This window comes from Elephas maximus, chromosome 22 (genome assembly GCF_024166365.1).
Source record: "Elephas maximus indicus isolate mEleMax1 chromosome 22, mEleMax1 primary haplotype, whole genome shotgun sequence".
NCBI classification, from domain to species: Eukaryota; Metazoa; Chordata; class Mammalia; order Proboscidea; family Elephantidae; genus Elephas; species Elephas maximus.
This window is the reverse complement of record NC_064840.1, coordinates 60610491-60630028: the sequence shown is the minus strand read 5'-3', so window position 1 is coordinate 60630028 and position 19538 is coordinate 60610491. Positions and strand designations below refer to the sequence as shown.

General features: G+C 39.8%; 1 protein-coding gene across 1 annotated transcript in view; it reads left to right on the top strand.

Annotated features, from left to right (window-relative positions):
• Nucleotides 1-19538, top strand: part of IDO2 (indoleamine 2,3-dioxygenase 2) — a 104185-nt gene continuing 84647 nt past the window's right edge. Inside the window, exon 1 of the mRNA XM_049866183.1 lies at nucleotides 1-205. Coding sequence (XP_049722140.1) covers nucleotides 41-205 — 165 coding nt within the window. The 5' untranslated portion in view covers nucleotides 1-40. The remainder of the gene's footprint in view (nucleotides 206-19538) is intronic.

Sequence of the window (19538 nt, the reverse complement as noted above, 5' to 3'; positions counted from 1 at the left end):
CACAACTAACAGACGCTGTGTCGAAGCTCCCTTAACCTGGATGTTTGATGCATTCAGGCCTGTTTCCTTTCAGTACAGCTTCAGTGCAGATACTTCCAACAAAATAATGGAGCCTCAAAAACAGAATTTGAAGACAACACTGCCCTTGTCTTTAGGAAGATTTCACATTTCTGAAGATTATGGCTTTCTTCTCCCAAATCCTCTGGTAAGTATATAAAGCTTTGGACCAGATACAGTATGTTTCTTCAGATGCTGGTCTATATTACTCTTTCCTTTTTTTTTTCTTTTTTTAATTTATATAGTTTTTAAGAGAGATGCAATAAAAATATCAAGTCATTAATCTGGGAATGATGCTACAAATGAAGCATTGTGTAATTACCAAATAAAAAGAAGCGACAGCTACAGCAGTGGATAGTTCCAGTGGAATGTTTTAAAGTCAGTGTCTCTGAATAGACTTCAGGCCAGGAAACCTATAAACAAATTTGTATTTATCCAGAAAAAGACAGAAAGTAGATATAGTTAACTGATGTGGGCAAATACAGAACCCTAAGTATAGCAGCATGGTGTTTTCAAGATATAAAATCTTACCACATGATGTAAGGTGCTAGCAAGTTCCCCCAACATTCAATAAATTTAACTTCTCTCTTACAGATTCAACATTTTGCTTTGGGTACATGTTTGGAATGGCAATACCCATGGGAGAGCTTACTCATAAACTGTTCCGGGTCATTACTGCTGATAATCTTGATGTGAATTAGTTTAACTTGACTTGCTAGTTGGAGAGAAAAGAGATCATGGAGGACTTTAGGTGCCTTGGGGGTTGGTAAGACTGATTAAAGGGTCACAGAAATTGCTGAGAAGAGGAACAAACCTTCAAGAACCAACAGTACTTAGTTCTTAATTTTCCTTATTTCTCAAACTCTGTTTTAACCCGGGTTTATCAGTTAACACTTATCAACATGTTTTTGTTTTTCTTTGAATGTGATCTGAGGCCTAGAATGGTAAAACTGTAAGAGTCTTTAGAAACCATATGGTCCCAGGCCTCTCCCTTTACACTAGAGCCAGGTGAAGTCCCAAACAAGTGACTTGTCCAAAGTCATTTTAGTGACAAAAGCAGAGCTAGAACCCTGATCTTGACATCTTTTTTCTACTGCATCTTAAATAAGGGCCAAGATCACTCAGTTAAAAATCTAAGGATCCCATGTTTAGAGTCATTACAATAGCTTACTAAAACCAGCTATTTTTCCACAGGTCTAATTTGCCATTGGAAACTCTGGTGACATAGGGGTTAAGAGTTCAGCTGCTAACCAAAACGTCAGTAGTTCAAATCTGCCAGGCACTCCTTGGTAACACTGTGCGGTACTTCTACTCTGTCCTATGGGTCACTATGAGCAGAAATCGACTTGATGGCACTATGAGCAGGGTCACTATGAGCAGAAATCAACTTGATGGCAAGGGGTGATAATTCACCATTTAACTGTGATTAAAGAATGGTCAGAAAATGGATGAGGTCTGATCAAATAGCTACTCTGAATCTTGTTTTCTTGTGAATGTTATTGGAAGGATACAAATGAAGATAAGATTTATTCCCTGCTCTCAGAAGTTCTCTGTAGGCTATTAATTGTGATACCTGGTAACTTAGACATTAAAATTAATGACTCTCACACACATAAAAACACATCAGTTACTTGTCTCATGGCGATTCCATGTATGTCAGAGGAGAACTGTACTCCATAGAGTTTTCAATGTCTGATTTTTTTAGGAAGGAGATTTCCAGTCCCTTCTTCTGAGGCACTTTTGGGTTCACTCAATCCTCCAACCTTCTGTTTAGCAGCTGAGCATGTTAACATTTTGTGACACCCAGAGACAAATTAATGACAACAGGGTGTTACACGGAATGCGGTTGTTAAAGGGTCCTGGACTGTGTGCTAATACTGACTCTGTGACTAGAGTGACACATCCTCCCTGTTTCCTAGGGATTGAAGGGATTCCTGAGACATGGGGTTTTCAGTGCTGAATCAGGAAAGTCTTGAGCAAACCAGAATGAGTCAGTCTTTCTAACCGGCAAGTACTAGCTCTTGAGAACTTGAGTGAATCACAAAGGCCACCTGATTCTGTTTTCACATCCACTGAAATGAGAGCTACCACATCCTCACCAGAGTGTCTTGGAGCGTGAGTGTGAAAGCACTTTGATAAATCCTGTGTGAGATGGGCACTGGGTGGTTTGTGGTGGTAAGGGTGAGATGCCAGTTTTCCTAACCCTTAGTCTAGTGTTCTTAGAGAAGCCCATTATGTGTGTACAATTTAATTCAGGAACATTCCCATCCTCCTTTGTTCACAAGGAAGAAAAGGCCAATAAGTCAACATAGTTTATTGGCATTAAATATGTGTACTGAGCTGAGAAAAAAATATTACTTGAAAAGATAGTAAACATTGGATAGGGCTACAATTGCAGATTTCCTCTCTTTCTTGTTTCCTTTTTCATAATTAGGGAACAATAGCAAATGAGAAATAATAGCAGCAATTGTTTTTGACAACTGTGCCTTGTGTTTTCATTATTGGGTATCTTAGGAAAGAAATTTTTTATCTCTGCCTTCTAAAAAAAAAAAATTTTTTTTCTATTAAAAAACAAAATGAAACAAAAATTCCATGGCAAACTGGCTCTAGTTTATCATGGTAATATTTTCCAGATCCTTCAAAATGTAATTCCTTGTTTCAGTTTTAATTTTCTCCCATTGCTCTGAGAATTTTAAATGCCTCCATTTCTGGGAAGAGGTGGAGGAAGAAAGTTCTCATCAGAATCTGCCCCAGATTTATCCACAGATCAGGAAAGGCTCAGTGACCAACATCACCAGACTCCAGTTTTGCAATTGATCATGGGTTAGGAAGAGGGCTTTGAAGCAATTCATTAGGGTTAGAACCCATGCTGAGAATTTAATTTCCACCCCAGATATACTGAATTAGAATCTTTATTTTAACAAGATCTCAAAGGTAATTCTTATGCATAGGTATATTTTGAGAACCACTACTCTATTAGTGGTCCTCAGAATTGGTTCCTAACCAGCAACATAAGCAACACCTGGGAACTTATAAGAACTACAAATTCTCAAGAGGGGTTCGATCCAAAACTGACCAGTTCAAAGCTCTGGTAGGAAGTATCAATCCTTTGACCTGCAGGCACACAACAACAACAATTCTCTGCTTAAGAGCCCAACCATGCCTTGCATTCCTTACTATAAATGTCAGAGTGCAAGGAAGGTGATTTTCTTCCTGGCAATTGGCCCCAAAGATGCGCTTTCTGCAAGCTTGGTTGCTTCCTGTGAACATCAGGGTCAGATTAACCAATAAGCAAAGTTTATACAATCTTACATTAAGCAAGGTACACGTGAGCTTACTTCCACTTACTGTGGTGAGAAACAGTTGTAATTCTGCACAGATTAATAAATAAGCAGGAGTAAGCCTGTGCGTACGTTGCTTATTGGGTAATATATCCAAATACATAAAATGGTTACTGTAAAGTCTCTGTAGAAAAACAGTCAAGTAATGAATAAGCAAATAGTGTGGCTTTTGAGTGGGTGCTGACTGGCTTTCAAAATTCTATCCTACTGTTCCTACAAATTGTCAGACATCCACAAGTTCTGATATTTCAGTGTGAAAGAATGTATACAGTACCACCCAGACTCACATTCATAAATATGCCACAAAAAATTCCTTATAAATCCTGTGTGTGTGTGTGTGTGTGTGTGTGTGTTGGAGGGGGGAGGATTTCTCTTTAGACACAAAGAATACAGGGAAATGAGCTTGGGCATTGAGGAGGGTCAAGGTAGATCATAGAGGGGCAGAGAGGAGCAGAACTGTGAGACCTTGAATGTTAGGCTCAGGAATTTGGATTTAACATATCTGGGAAATGACATAATTCCAAAGGTATTCAAATGTTTCTAGAAGAATGTTCAGGGCAGAGTAGGTTAGTTCAGTGCTTTTAAAGTGCAAACTAAAATGACCTTAAAAAAAAAAAATTGCCGTTGAGTCGATTGTAAGTTGTAGCAACCCTAGATGGGCTAGGTGGACTAGAGCTGCCCCATAGGGTTTTCAAGGAGCACCTGGTGGATTAGAACTCTTTAAACGGAAACCCTGGTGGCGTAGTGGAAAAAAAAAGAGTTGGAAGTTCGAATCCGCCAGGCGCTCCTTGGAACCTCTAATGGGGCAGTTCTACTCTGTCCTATAGGGTCGCTATGAGTCGAAATTGACTTGACGGCACTGGGTTTGATCTGGTCTGGGTACCTTTAGATTAGCAGATGTAGCTCTTAACCACTATGCCACCAGGGTTTCCCAAACTTAAGAAGCCTAAAAAAATACTGATGCCAGAGCCCCAGAGAACACTTAAATGAGACTCTCTAGCCTAATTGGCCTCAGAATTTGAAAACCACAGGATGACTATAGAAGAGCACAGGAGACTAGACATGACCAGGGGAGAGATGAGGGCCTGTACTTAAGGGGTTGTTATTCCTATGAGAGACACTGAGAACGGCTGGTAGTAGTGTAAATGCAATAACAAAGGAAAGCGAAAATTTAAAATGTGTCACTGGAGCACAAGAGGACTGGTTCAAATGGTCATGGGGATTTTGGGGACATGATTCTTTATAGTCATCAAACAACAATGAAGAAAAAAAATACGTACGTACTGCCCTGTAGAAATTAACAGCACTTGACAGAACCAGGGAGCCCTGGTGGCACAGTGGATAAGAGCTACAGCTGCTAACCAAAAGGTCAGCAGTTTGAATCCACCAGCCACTCCTTGGAAACCCTATGGGACAGTTTTACCCTGTCCTATAGGGCCACTATGAGTTGGAATCGACTCTACGGCACTGGGTTTGGCTTGGTTTTTTTTTTTTTTATAGGGTCGCTATGAGTCAGAATCCATTCAACAGCAACTGGTTTGGTTGTTTTATATTGAGAGAAACAGAAGATCCCAGCTGCTTAGAAGGAAAAGTAGAAAAATTACCACAATAGGCTGCAGTTCTAGATAAAAGGTATAAAAAAGTAGGTAGGAAGAATTTAGGTATTTCCCTGATAAATTATTCTCATCTCTGCTATTTTATGGGGCATTTCTCAGGAGGTTGAATGGAGACAACAGTGATAACATAATGCAAGTAGGTATGAAGACATTTCAGATTTCATGACAGTTAATAAGTCGATCAACTTTAGGTCAGTAAGTAAGGAAAAATGTGTTTTGGGTGGTGGAGGATATAACACTTACGGCATGGGCTTTTGTGCCAGGATTAAGGAACCATGAAAGATGGATAGAGTCAAGGGGGAAGTGGACAGGCAGGAATAGGGAGTGGGTGTAGGAACTGCCAAGAAAGTGCATGGAAAGTAGAATTTTAAATAATGAAATATCTTAGAGTTTTCAGACATAGGATCTCCAAACTGGGAAGAAACTTAAGACAACCTAGGAGAGGTGAGTGAATAGATTCTATGAAGGGATGAAAAAGAAAAAAAAAAAAATTTTTTTTTTTTTTGAAGGGCATAGGAAAACCCACACCTGGGTTCAGTCAACACAGGTTCAGGGAGTGTAGCAGTTTCCCAAGGCTGCCATAACAAATTTTCACAAACTTGGCCTCTTACAACCACAGAAATGTATTCCCTCACAGGTCTGGAGGTCAAAGGCCTGAAATCAAGGCACCAACATGGTCAGACTCCCTCCAAAGGCTCTAGAAGAGAATCCTGCCTCGTCTCTTCCAGATTCTGGTAGCTCTAGGCGTTCTTTGCCTTGTGGTTGCACAACTCCAGTCTCGGCCTTTGTCTTCTAATGGTTTTTCCCTTTCTGGGTTTCCTCTCTCCTCCTGCTGTCTTCTCCTCTCCTGTAAGGATACTTGCCCTTGGATTTAGGGCTTGCCCTGATCCTGGATGATATCAGTTTACAACCCTTTAAATAATTACATCTGCAAAGACATTTTTTTCAAATCAGATGAACCTATCAGTTTGCAGAGTTACTTGCAACCCACTACAGGGAGTGAGGAGGAAAGATAAAGGACTAGGAGGAGGAACGAACCTGGGCAATATACAACTAAAGGATTGTCTTTTCCTGAGATTCCCAAGCCTGATTGTATGGGCATGGGACCCTGAAAGACACTGAAAGTAAGAATGCAAAACATAAAATGATCAAGGAGACATGAGAACACAGGTCACGTCAGCATAATGTTAACTCATGCTCACCAGTGTGACCTAGATATCCTGAAGAAAAAAATCACACCCCATTCTGTAAAATTGGAGCTTTAAGTTCAGAGGACAGGCAAAACATGAGAAAATACAATTTGGGCAAGGGGCCGTCAACTGAATTAGTGCACCTGAGTACAAGCTTCAGTTTGCTATTAAGACATCAGGTGACCTTAGAAGGTAGTTTTTTCTTTTATGTAAGTTCGAAAGTATAAACAAGAATCATGTTTCTGAAACTGGGTCCTGTGGAGTACAGAGAGGGAAAAGAAGCAGCACATACTATTGAAAGTACATAAATACCAAGAAACGTAATTTTCTGCTGTTTATCCTTTGGCCAGCTATAAAAGCAAAACTACATTTATGTTGCAGTCATAACTTGTAATTGGAATATATTCTCATAATAAGACTACGTTTTTCCTTCATTTTTTCAAAGTGAAGTCTCTAGATCCTTTGGAAATAATTTTGTAGAATTTATGAGAAATTTTCCATTAAGAAGATTTTATACATTACTCTGGTTGAGAAACATTAGCTAATCCATACAACAAATTCTGACTAAAATAGTAGTCACACCAGTCACTGAAATAACTGTCTAACCGTAAGGCCTGGTTTTCATAGGCTACTTCTTTGGAATAAAGATCCACTTGTCAAATTTCGTCATGGACCAGGCTCCTGTTAGGGTATTTCAGATCAAATATGATTGAAGGTTTGGTCTACTTCTCCTTTTCCAAAGCGGAACAACTTTGTCTCAGGGTTTAAAGCCAATCTTGTCATATTACATGTACGTGAAGGGAAGGCGAGATTTTCTCTGAGGTGGTTTTGTTTGCCTGTTTTTTTTTTTTCAACCAGCAATCATTAATTGTTTATTCAGCCTTGTGTCAGAGAAAGTTCAAGACACTCTGTAATTCCACCTCAGGGCAAAGTTCTGCCACACTACAGAGACACTGCACAACTAACAGACGCTGTGTCGAAGCTCCATTAACCTAGATATTTGATGCATTCAGGCCTGTTTCCTTTCAGTACAGCTTCAGTGCAGATACTGCCAACAAAATAATAAAAATAATAATAATAATTTTTTTTTTTTGAGCCTCAAAATCAGAATTTGTAAGCAATACTGCCATTGCCTTTAGAAAGATTTCACATTTCTGAAGATTATGGCTTTCTTCCCCCAAAACCTCAGGTAAGGATATAAAGCCTTGGCCCAGAGAGAATAGGTTTCTTCAGATGCTGGTTTATATTATTCTTTCCTTTTTTTTGTTTTAAATATATATGGTTGTTAAGAGAGATGTAAAAAAATTATCAAGTCATGAACCTGGGAAAGAAGCATAGTGTAATTGCCAATTAAAAAGAAGCGACAGCTATGGCAGACGATAGTTCAACTGGGATGTTTCAATGTCAGTTTCTTTGAATAGATTGTAGGCCAGAAACCCTATAAGCAAATTTGTATTTATCAAGCAAAAGACAGAAATTAGATTTAGATAACTGATGTGGGCAAATACAGAACCCTAAGTATAACAGCGTGGAATTTGCAAGGTATTAAATCTTCCCACATGATGTAAGGTACTAGCAAGGTCCCCCAACCTTGAATAAACTTAATTCCTCTGTTACAGAGTCAATGTTTTGCATTAGTTACATGTTTGGAATGGAAATGCCTGTTTACTGCTAAACTGTTCAGGGTGTTACTGCTGATAATCTTGACTTGAACTAGTTCATCTCGACTTGCTAATTGGAGAGAAAAGAGAACAGGAGGGACCTTAGGTGCCTTGGGGACTAGTGAGACTGATTAAAGGGTCATAGAAATTGCTGAGAAGAGGAACAAACCCTTGAGAAAAAAAAAAAAAAAAAAAACAGGACTTATCTCTTACCTTTCCTTAGTTCTCAACCTATAATGCAAGTCTGTTTTGTCAGTTAACACTTATCAACCACTGTTCTTGTTTTTTTCTTCTTCTTCTGTGAATGTGGCCTGCAGCCGAGAGTGGTAAAACTGGGAGAGTTCTTAGAAACCATCTGGTGTCAGGCCCTTCCTTTAACACTAGAACTCGGTGGCTTTGAAGAAGAGACTTGCCCAAAGTCATTTGAGCAAGAAGTCTGATCTTGACATCTTTTTTCTACTGCGTCATAAATAAGGGCCAAGACCACTCAGTAAAAATTCTAAGGATCTGATATTTGGAGTCATTATGATAACTTGTTAGAAACGACTATTTTTTCCATAGGAAAAAAATTTTTTTTTTTTTTGGCAATCTGTTGTTGACTGTACTTGAGTCAATTCTGACTCCTGGCAATCCTTCAAGACAGACTAGAACTGCATCATATTGCTTCCAAACCCCAAAACTTTTTTAATTTTTTTGTGCTTTAGATGAAGATTTACAGGGCAAACTAGTTTCTCGTAAACAATTAATACACAGATTGTTTTGTAACCTTGGTTGCCAACCCCACGATGTGTCAACACTCATCCCTTCTTGACCTTGGGCTCCCCATAATCAGCTTTCCTGTCCCCTACTGCCTTCTCATCCTTGCCCCTGAGCTGGAGTGCCCATTTAGTCTCATTTTGTTTTATAGGCCTAAGCTTTGGCTGAAGGGTGAACCTCAGGAATGACTTCTGTACTGAGTTAAAAGAGTGTCTGGGGTCCTTACTCTCAGAGTTTCTCCAGTTTCTGTTGGACCGGTAAGTCTGGTCATTTGGGGGAGTTAGAATTTTGATCTACATTTTTCTCCAGCTCTTTCTGGGACCCTGTGTTGTGATCCCCACCAGAGCAGTCGGTGGTGGTAGCTGGGTACCATCTAGTTGTGTTGGACTCTTCTGGTGGAGGCTGTGGTAGTTGTAGTCTATTAGTCATTTGGACTAATCTTTTCCTTGTGTCTTTGTTTTTCTTCATTTTCTCTTGCTCTGTGAGGGGTGGGACCAGTGTATTGTCTTAAATGGCCCTCACAAGCAGTCTTAAAAAAGACCCCAGACACTACTCATCAAAGTCATCTATAGAACATTTTCTTTATAAACTGTGTTTGATGGTTAAGATTGTGTGTCAGCTTGGCTGGGCCATGATTCTCTGTGTTTTGATGGTCATATAATGTTGAGATTTGATATGTGATCACTCCCATGATGGGATCTGCTGTGAGTAGCCAATCAGGTGAAAGGAAGTATCCTTGGGCATGTCGTCTGCATCCGAATATAAGCAGATGTTCTGGCATGGGCTGAGGGCTTTTGCTCATTCTTTATCCTGCAGCTGGCTCCTATTCATCTAATCTTCAGTTCTCCGGACTTGAGCTAGCAGCTTGCCTGAGGTCTTGACTGCCAATCTTGGGGTTCATCAATCTTTGCACCCTGTGAGCAAGAGCTCTGTTCTCCAACCTGCTGGCCTTGGGTTCTCCAGCCCCTGCAGCTACATGAATCTGGAGAAGCTTCTATCTTGATCCACAGACTTGGAACATTCCAGCCTCTACAACCATGTGAGACATTTCCTTGATATAAATCTCTCTCTATATATATGTATATTTATACACTTTGCTGGTTTTGCTTTTCTAGAGAGCCCAGTCTAAGATACAATGTTACACCAATTGAGCTAGATATCCCCCATGGTGCCCAGCCCTCAGCTCAGTCATTTGGTCCCTCAGGGAGTTTGGATGTGTTCATGAATCTTCCATGGCTTTGCCTTAGTCAATTTGTGCTGACTTCTCCAGTACCGTGTACTGTCTTTACCCTTCGCCAAAGTTACTACTCGTCTATTGTCTAGTGTTTTTCCCTTTCCACCCCTTCCCTTCTTCAGAGCCATCAAAGATTGTTTCTTTATGTTTCATGAGTTTTTACAATAGTGATCTCATACTGTATTTGTCCTTTCGTGATTATCTTATTTCACTCAGAATAATGCCCTCCAGATTCATCCATGTTGTGAAATATATCGCAGATTCATTATTGTTTTCTATCATTGCATAGTAGTCCATTGTTCGCATGCAGCACAGTTTGTTCATCCATTCATCTGTTGATGGGCATCTAGGTTGTTGCCAACTTTTTGCTATTGTGAATGATGCTGCAATGAACGTGGGTGTGCATATGTCTATCCGTGTGACGGCTCTTATTTCTCTAGGGTATATTCCTAGAAGTGGGTTAGCTGGTGTGGTATTTCTACTTCTAGCTTTTTAAGGAAGCACCATGTTGTTTTCCAAAAAGGTTGGAGCATTTTGCATTCCCACCAGCAATGCATAAGAGTTCTAATCTCCTCACAGCCTCTCCAACATATACCATTTTCTGTTTTTTTTTTTTTTTGGTTTGTGCCAGTAATGTCAGGGTGAGATGGTATCTCATTGTAGTTTTGATTTGCATTTCTCTAATGGCTAGGGATCTCGAGCATTTTCTCATGTGTCTGTTAGGCACCTGAATGTCTTCTTTGGTGAAGCATTTGTTCATATCCTTTGCCCATTTTTAAATTGGATTATATGTCTTTTAGAAGATCCTGTTATCCAGCTTATCTTCTGATGTTTGTTTGTGTATTGTTACTTATGGTTTGTGTCCTATTTATACCATATATTAGGGCCTCTAGAGTTGACCCTATTTTTTCTTCTTTTATAGGGTTGACCCTATTTTTTCTTCTTTTATTACCTTTTCAACCTCTTCCTTTGTTATGTGTAGGTTCAGATTTTCGACTTCAATTTGTGTTAGTTTAGGTAGGTAGTGTGTTTCTAGAAATTTGTCCATTTCCTCCATGTATTCAAATTTATTGGAGTATAGTTTCTCATAGTATTCTGTTATGATCCATTTTACTTCATTTGGGTCTGTTGTAATGTTCCCATTTTATTTCTTTTTTTCCCCAGATTTTTTTTTTTTTTTAAAGTCATACTTCAGGTGACGTTTTACAGAGCAAACTAATTTCTCATGAAACAATTAATACACATATTGTTTTGTGAAATCGGTTGCCAACCACATAAAAAGTCGGCACTCTCCCTTCTTTGACCTTGGGGTTCCCATTGTCAGTTTTCCTGTCCCCTCCTGCCTTCTCATCCTTGCCCCTGGGCTCATGTGCCTATTCAATCTCATTTTGTTTTATGGGCCTGTCTAATCTTTGATTGAAAGGTATACTTTAGGAGTGACTTTATTACTGAGCTATAAGGGGTGTCTGGGGGCCATACTCTTGGGGTTTGTCCAGTCTCTGTCAGACCAGTAACTCTGATCTTTTCATTTTTTTTTTGTGTGAGTTAGAATTTTGTACAACCAGCCCCATGTGCTGGCCCTGCCCCTTCTTGAAGGGCTGTGCTACACTACTTCTCCAGAGTCTAACTGGCACACGGACTCCCCGGATCCTCACCCACCCTACCAAAGGGCTCCCTCAGTGACATTTATTTCTTCAGTTTCTTCTCTGTATCTCCCTTTCTTCCTTCCCTTTCTCCCATCTATCTAACCTTGTGTGTTGGCCCCACCCCTTCTTGATGGGCCGTGCCACACTTCTAGGCTAGAGAGCCACCAGCACACAGTATCCCTGGGTCCATGCCACCCCCACTGGTAAGCTCCCTCAGTGACATTTTTTTTAATTTTTATTTTGTTTTGTTTTTACCTTTTTTAATTTTTCTGTTGTTGTTGTTGTGGTTTCTTCTCTTTCTCTCTCCCCCCTCCTTCCTTTCCTTTCTCCCACCCACCTAGCCCCATGTACCCCCTCTTCTTGACAAACTGTGCTGCACCACTTGACTAGAGATCCTCTGGCACACAGCCTCCCGGGGTCTGCACTACCCCCACAGGCTGGCTTCCTCAGCATCATACATTTTTTATTTTTCTTTTTCCCGTTTCTGTCTTCCACCCATCTAGGCCCTGCACTGCCTCCATCCCCTCCTGGCAGGCCGTGTTGTGCTGCCTGGTAAGAGATACATCAGCTCGCCACCACTCTAATTCCACCCCACCCTCAATGGCTGGTTCCCCCAGCACCATATTTATTTATTTTGTTGTTGTTTTTTTTTTTCCATTTGTTCATTGATTCTTCTCTTTCTTTCTCTTCTGTCCTTTCCTTTTGCCTCCCCACCTAGCCCTGTGAGCCTTCCACATCCTTTCTTGACAGGCCAAGCTGCACTGCTCAGATAGACAGCCACCAGCACATGGCCTCACCTGGGTCTGGTCCGCCCCCACCTGCCAAATCCTAAGCCATTTTATTTACTTTTTTCCTTTAGTTTTTCCCCTTCTGTTTTTCTCTCTTCTTTTTCTTAATCTCTGCACCCACTTAGCTCCATATATCACATCTTCTACCTTCCTTCCGCCTAACTGTACCACACGTCAAGTGCTGTGCCCCTGAGTGGCACCAGTGTGGACCACTGGACTCTGCCCTGCACTGCCCCTCCACCCAATCCTGTCAGCCCAAGTAGGTGCTGCAAACAACCCAAGCTGCACCACAGCTGAGTGACTGGCCCTGTCTACCTGGACAAGATGGTGAGAAGTATTGTGCCCACAAACAAGCAACAGTGCATGTCCAGCTAAAGGGAGTCCAATGGTTAGAGAACCAATAACATCAGACAACAGCCTGAGTCTAAGACACAGAACAACATCAGCCAGATACCAATCTAGGTAATGATCTCTCAAGGATGAAAGAAAACTAGAAGATCTACAACAGGAAACCAGAAAGGTCAATCCATAAATGGCAACAATATCAGAACAATAAAAGAGGGAATAAACAGTGTAGACATAGAACTTTCAAATGGAGATGAAGTCAAGGTGATACCAAGTAATAAAAGACTGCTTCAAACTTAGGAAGATAGGAGTAAATTTTAAGGTAACAACAAAGAAAGTTAACAAACCAAATCATCAAAATAAAGAAGAAAAACCTAAAGTCTCAGTAAACACAAAATCTACAAAAACAAAAGAAATGAAAAGGAAACCATAAACAAAAGAATCTTAGCACAGGAGACTACAAGGAACAAAGAAAATGTTAGCACTACAAAAAGAAAGCACTACAAAATGGCGGGGATAAACTCACACCTACCAACAATCACGCTGGATGTAAATGGGCTAAATGTACCCATAAAGAGACAGAGTGACAGAACGGATAAAAGTCAGGATCGATCAATGTACTGTGTATGAGAGACACACCTTAGAGACAAAGACAAAAAATAATAAAAATAGAAGGATAAAAAAAATATACCAAGCAAAGGGCAACCGAAAAAGAGCAGAAGTGGTAATACTAATCTCAGATAAAATAGACTTTAAAACAAAATCCACCATAAAAGACAAGGGAAGGACATTATACAATGATTAAAGGAGCAATTCAACATGAGGACATAACCATAGTAAATATCTACGTAGCCAATGACAGGACTCCAAAATACACAAAAGAAAAAAGCCTAAGAGCACCGAAAAGAGAAATTGACAGTTCCACAATAATAGTGGGAGTCTTCAACGAACCACTCTCTAGATGACAGAACATCTAGAAAGGAACTCAACAAAGATACAGAAGATCTAAAGGCCACAATCAACCAACTTGACCTCAGAGACATGTATCGAACGCTCCACCCAACAGCTGCAAAGTGCGCATCCTTTCCAATGCAAATAGAATGTTCTCCAGAATAGACCATGTCTTAGGCTACAGAGCAACCCTCACAAATATTCAAAACATGGAGATTATAGAAAATGTATCCTTCGATCACAATGCCATAAAAGTAGAAATTACTAACAGAAAGAGCAAGGCAAAAAAATCAAATACATAGCGATTGAATAACACCTTGCTTAAAAACCACTGGGTAACAGAAAAAATAAAAAATTCCTACATCAAATTAGAGCGAAAACACATCATGCCAAATCCTTTGGGACACAGCAAATGCAGTGCTCAGAGGTCAATTTATGGCAAGGAGATGCACACATCAAAAAAGAAGAAAGGAAAAAAATCAAAACATTAGCTATACAACTCGAACATACAGAAAGAAAACGGCAAAAGAAGACCACATCCACCAGAAGAAAGAAAATAATAAAGATGAGAGCAGAAATAAATGAAAAAGAGATGAGAAAAACAATACAAGGAATGAATAAAATGAAAAGTTGGCTCTTTGAAAGGATTGAAAAGCCACTGGCCAAACTGGAAAAGAAAACCAGGAGAGGATGCAAATAACCCAAATAAGAGATGACTGAAGGCTGTGGGCATCATGATCTTGGGGAACGTTTAGATCAATTGGCCTAACACAGTTTATAAAGAAAATGTTCTGCATTCTACTTTGGTGAGTAGTATCTGGGGTCTTAAAAACTTGTGACTGGCCATCAAAGATACTCCACAGGTCTCAGTTCATCTGGAGCAAGGCAGAATGAAGAAAACCAAAGGACTAAAGAACCACAACTACCACAGCGTCCACCAGACTGAGCCCAGCAAAACAAGATAGTGTCAGACTAGCACCACCAACCGCTCTGACAGGGATCTGGACAGAGCTGGAGAAAAATGTAGATTAAAATTCTAACTTCCCAAAATGACCAAACTTACTGGTCAGACAGAGACTGGATAAACCCTGAGAGGATGGCCACCAGACATTCTTTTAACTCGGTACTGAAATCACTCCCAACACCTTTTAGCCAAAGATTAGACAGGCCCATAAGACAAAACAAGACTAAATGGACACACCAGCTCAGGAGCAAGGACAAGAAGGCAGTGGGGGACAGGAATGAGGAACTCAAGGTCGAAAAGAGGAGAGTGTTGACATGTCATGGGGTAGGCAACCAATTTCACAAAACAATGTGTATTTATTGTTTAATGAGAAACTAGTTTGCCCTATAAACTTTCACCTAAAGCACAATGAAAAATTAAAAAAAAAAAAAAAGATTTCAACCTTGGAAACCCTATGGGGGCAATTCTACTTTGTCCTATAGGATTGCTATGAGTCAGCACCCAACAACAGACTGCAAAACAAATAAACAAACAAAAAGTGTCTTGTGGAAAAAAATGATTGGTTCTAATGAATTACCCTAATGACACCAAACATCGGATCCTTAGAATTTTAACTGAGTGGTCTTGGCCCTTATTTATGATGCAGTATTAAAAAGATGTCAAGATCAGACTTCTTGCTCTGCTTTGGCTGCTAAAATGACTTTGGGCAAGTCTCTTCTTCAAAGCTACCGAGTTCTAGGGTTAAAGGAAGGGCCTGAGACCAGGTGGTTTCTAAGAACTCTCCCAGTTTTACCACTCTCGGCTGCAGGCCACATTCACAGAAGAAGAAGAAAAAAACAAGAACAGTGGTTGATAAGTGGTAACTGACAAAACAGACTTGCATTATAGGTTGAGAACTAAGGAAAGGTAAGAGATAAGTCCTGTTTTTTTTTTTTTTTTCTCAAGGGTTTGTTCCTCTTCTCAGCAATTTCTATGACCCTTTAATCAGTCTCACTAGTCCCCAAGGCACCTAAGGTCCCTCCTGTTCTCTTTTCTCTCCAATTAGCAAGTCGAGATGAACTAGTTCAAGTCAAGATTATCAGCAGTAACACCCTGAACAGTTTAGCAGTAAACAGGCATTTCCATTCCAAACATGTAACTAATGCAAAACATTGACTCTGTAACAGAGGAATTAAGTTTATTCAAGGTTGGGGGACCTTGCTAGTACCTTACATCATGTGGGAAGATTTAATACCTTGCAAATTCCACGCTGTTATACTTAGGGTTCTGTATTTGCCCACATCAGTTATCTAAATCTAATTTCTGTCTTTCGCTTGATAAATACAAATTTGCTTATAGGGTTTCTGGCCTACAATCTATTCAAAGAAACTGACATTGAAACATCCCAGTTGAACTATCGTCTGCCATAGCTGTCGCTTCTTTTTATTTGGCAATTACACTATGCTTCTTTCCCAGGTTCATGACTTGATAATTTTTTTACATCTCTCTTAACAACCATATATATTTAAAACAAAAAACAGAAAAGAATAATATAAACCAGCATCTGAAGAAACTTATTCTCTCTGGGCCAAGGCTTTATATACCTGAGGTTTTGGGGGAAGAAAGCCATAGTCTTCAGAAATGTGAAATCTTTCTAAAGACAATGGCAGTATTGCTTACAAATTCTGATTTTGAGGCTCAAAAAAAAAAAAATTATTATTATTATTTTTATTATTTTGTTGGCAGTATCTGCACTGAAGCTGTACTGAAAGGAAACAGGCCTGAATGCATCAAATATCTAGGTTAAGGGAGCTTCGACACAGTGTCTGTTAGTTGTGCAGTGTCTCTGTAGTGTGGCAGAACTTTGCCCTGAGGTGGAATTACAGAGTGTCTTGAACTTTCTCTGACACAAGGCTGAATAAACAATTAATGATTGCTGGTTGAAAAAAAAAAAAACAGGCAAACAAAACCACCTCAGAGAAAATCTCGCCTTCCCTTCACGTACGTGTAATATGACAAGATTGGCTTTAAACCCTGAGGCAAAGTTGTTCTGCTTTGGAAAAGGAGAAGTAGACCAAACCTTCAGTCATATTTGGTCTGAAATACCCTAACAGGAGCCTGGTCCATGACGAAATTTGACAAGTGGATCTTTATTCCAAAGAAGTAGCCTATGAAAACCAGGCCTTACGGTTAGGCAATTATTTCAGTGACTGGTCTGACTACTATTTTAGTCAGAATTTGTCATATGAATTAGCTAATATTTCTCAACCAGAGTAATGTATGGAACTTTCTTAAAGGAAAATTTCTCATGAATTCTACAAAATTATTTCCAAAGGATCTAGAGACTTCAATTTGAAAAAAATGAAGGAAAAAAGTAGTCTTATTTATGAGAATGTATTCCAACTAAATGTGTCATAAAAGTTTTGCTTGTATAGCTGGCCAAAGGATAAAAAAAAAAGCAAAAAATTACATTTCTTAGTATTTATGTACTCTCAAGAATATGTGTTCCTTCTTTTTCATCTCTGCACTCCACAGTAACCCGTTTCAGAAACACGATTTTAGTTTATACTTTCAAATTTATGCAAAAGAGAAAACTACCTCCGAAGGTCGCAGAATGTTTTAATAGGAAACTGAAGCTTGAACTCAGTCAGGTGCACTAATTCAGTTGACTGCCCTTTGCCCCTATTGTGTTTCTCATGTTTTGCCTGTCCTCTGAACTTAAGGCACAATTTTACAGAACAGGGTGTAATTTTTTTCTTCAGGATATCTAGGTCACACTGGTGAACATGAGTTAACTTTATGCTGACGTTGACCTATGTCCTCATGTTGCCTTGATTATTTTATATTTTGCATTCGCATTTTCAGTCTTTCACGGTCCCATGCCCATACGGTCAGGCTTGGGAATTGCAGGACAAGACAATCCTTTCAGTTGTAGTCATCAGGTTCTGTCCTTCCCCTAGTCCTTCGTCCTTTTTCCTTAGTCCTTGTGTTGGGTTGAAAGCAACCCTGCAAACAGATATGTTCACCTGAAACCTATAACTCAAAACATTATTTGGAAAAAAATTCCTTCCTGATGTAATTAAGTAAAGGGTTGTAAAATGAGATCATACAGGATTAGGGCAAGCCCTAAATCCAATGGCAAATATCCTTATAAGAGAGAAGACACAGCAGGAGGAAAGAAGAAACCCAGAAAGGGAAAAACCATTAGAAGACAAAGGCTGAGATTGGAGTTGTGCAACCACAAGCAAAGAATGCCTAGAGCTACCAGAATCTGGAAGAGACGAGGCAGGATTCTCTTCTAGAGCCTTTGGAGGGAGTCTGACCATGTTGGTGCCTTGATTTCAGACCTTTGACCTCCAGACCTGTGAGGGAATACATTTCTGTGGTTGTAAGAGGCCAAGTTTGTGAAAATTTGTTATGGCAGCCTTGGGAAACTGCTACACTCCCTGAGCCTCTGTTGACTAACCCAGGTGTGGGTTTTCCTATGCCCTTCTTTTTCGTCCCTTCATAGAATCTATTCACTCACCTCTCCTAAGTTGTGTTAAGTTTCTTTCCAGTTTGGAGATTTTATGTCTGAAAACTCTGAGATACTTCGTTATTTAAAATTCTACTTTCCATGCACTTTCTTGGCAGTTCTTATACCAGCTCCCTATTCCTGCCTGTCTGCTTCCCCTTTGGCTCTATCCACTTTTCATGGTTCTATAATCCTGGCACAAAGGCCATACACTAAACATTATATCCTCCACCACCCCAAAGACATTTTTCTTTACGTATTGATCTAAAGTTAATTGATTGATCTGAAATCTCTTTATATCTACTTGTATTATATTACCATCATTGCCTCAAAACTCCATTTGATCTCATCAGAAATGCCCCAGGAAATAGCAGAGAATAATTTATCAGAGAAATATCTAAATTTTTCCCTCCTACATCTTCTGTCCAGAATTATAACATATTGCGACAATTTTTCTACTTTTCCTTCTAAGCAGCTGGAGTCTTCTGTTTCTGTCAAGTGCTTTTGATTTCTATAGGGCAGTACGTATTGTTTTTTTTTTTCTTCTTCTTCATGGTTGTTTGATCTGAATAAAGAATCATGTCCCCAAATCCCCATGACCATTTGAACCAGTCCTCTTGTGCTCCAGTGACACATTTAAAATTTTCCCTTTCCTTTGTTATTGCATTTACACTACTACCAGCCGTTCTCAGTGTCTCTCATAGGAATAACAACCCCTTAAGTACAGGCCCTCATCTCTCACCTGGTCATGTCTAGTCTCCTGTGCTCTTCTATAGTCATCCTGTGGTTTTCAAATTCTGAGGCCAATTAGGCTAGAGCGTCTCACTTAATTGTTCTCTGGAGCTCTGACATAGGTGTTTTCTGAAGCTCTGGTAATGTAGTAGTTAAGAGCTTGGTGGCTAACCAAAAGGTTGGCAGTTCGAATTCAGCAATTGCTCCTTGGAAACCTTATGGAGCAGTTCTACCTTGCCCTATGGGGTCATTATGGGTCGGATTCGACTCTATGGAGTTGGGTTTGGTTTACTTTTTTTTTTTTTTTAAGGGATTGTAATTTCTCTTCAAAAGCACTGAGCTAACCCACTCTAAACTTATTCTTCTAGAAGCGTATTCAAACGCCATTGAATTGTGTCATTTCCTAGATGTGTTAAATCCAAATCCCTGAGCCTAACATTCAAGGTCTCTCAGTTCTGCTTCTCTCTGGTCACCTACTATAATCTACCTTGACCTTCCTCACCTCCTGTCTTAGTCAGCTAGTGCTGCTATAACAGAAATCCCACTAGTGGGTAGCTTTTACAAACAGCAGAAGTTTATTCTCTCACAGCCTAGGAGGCTAGAAGTCTGAATTCAGGGTACCAGTTCCAGGGGAAGGTTTTCTATTCCTATGGCCTCCAGTGGAAGATCTTTGTCATCAATCTTTTCTTGGTCTAGGAGCTTCTCAGTGCAGGAATCTCAGGTACAAAGGACATGCTCTGCTCCTGTCACTACTTTCTTGGTGG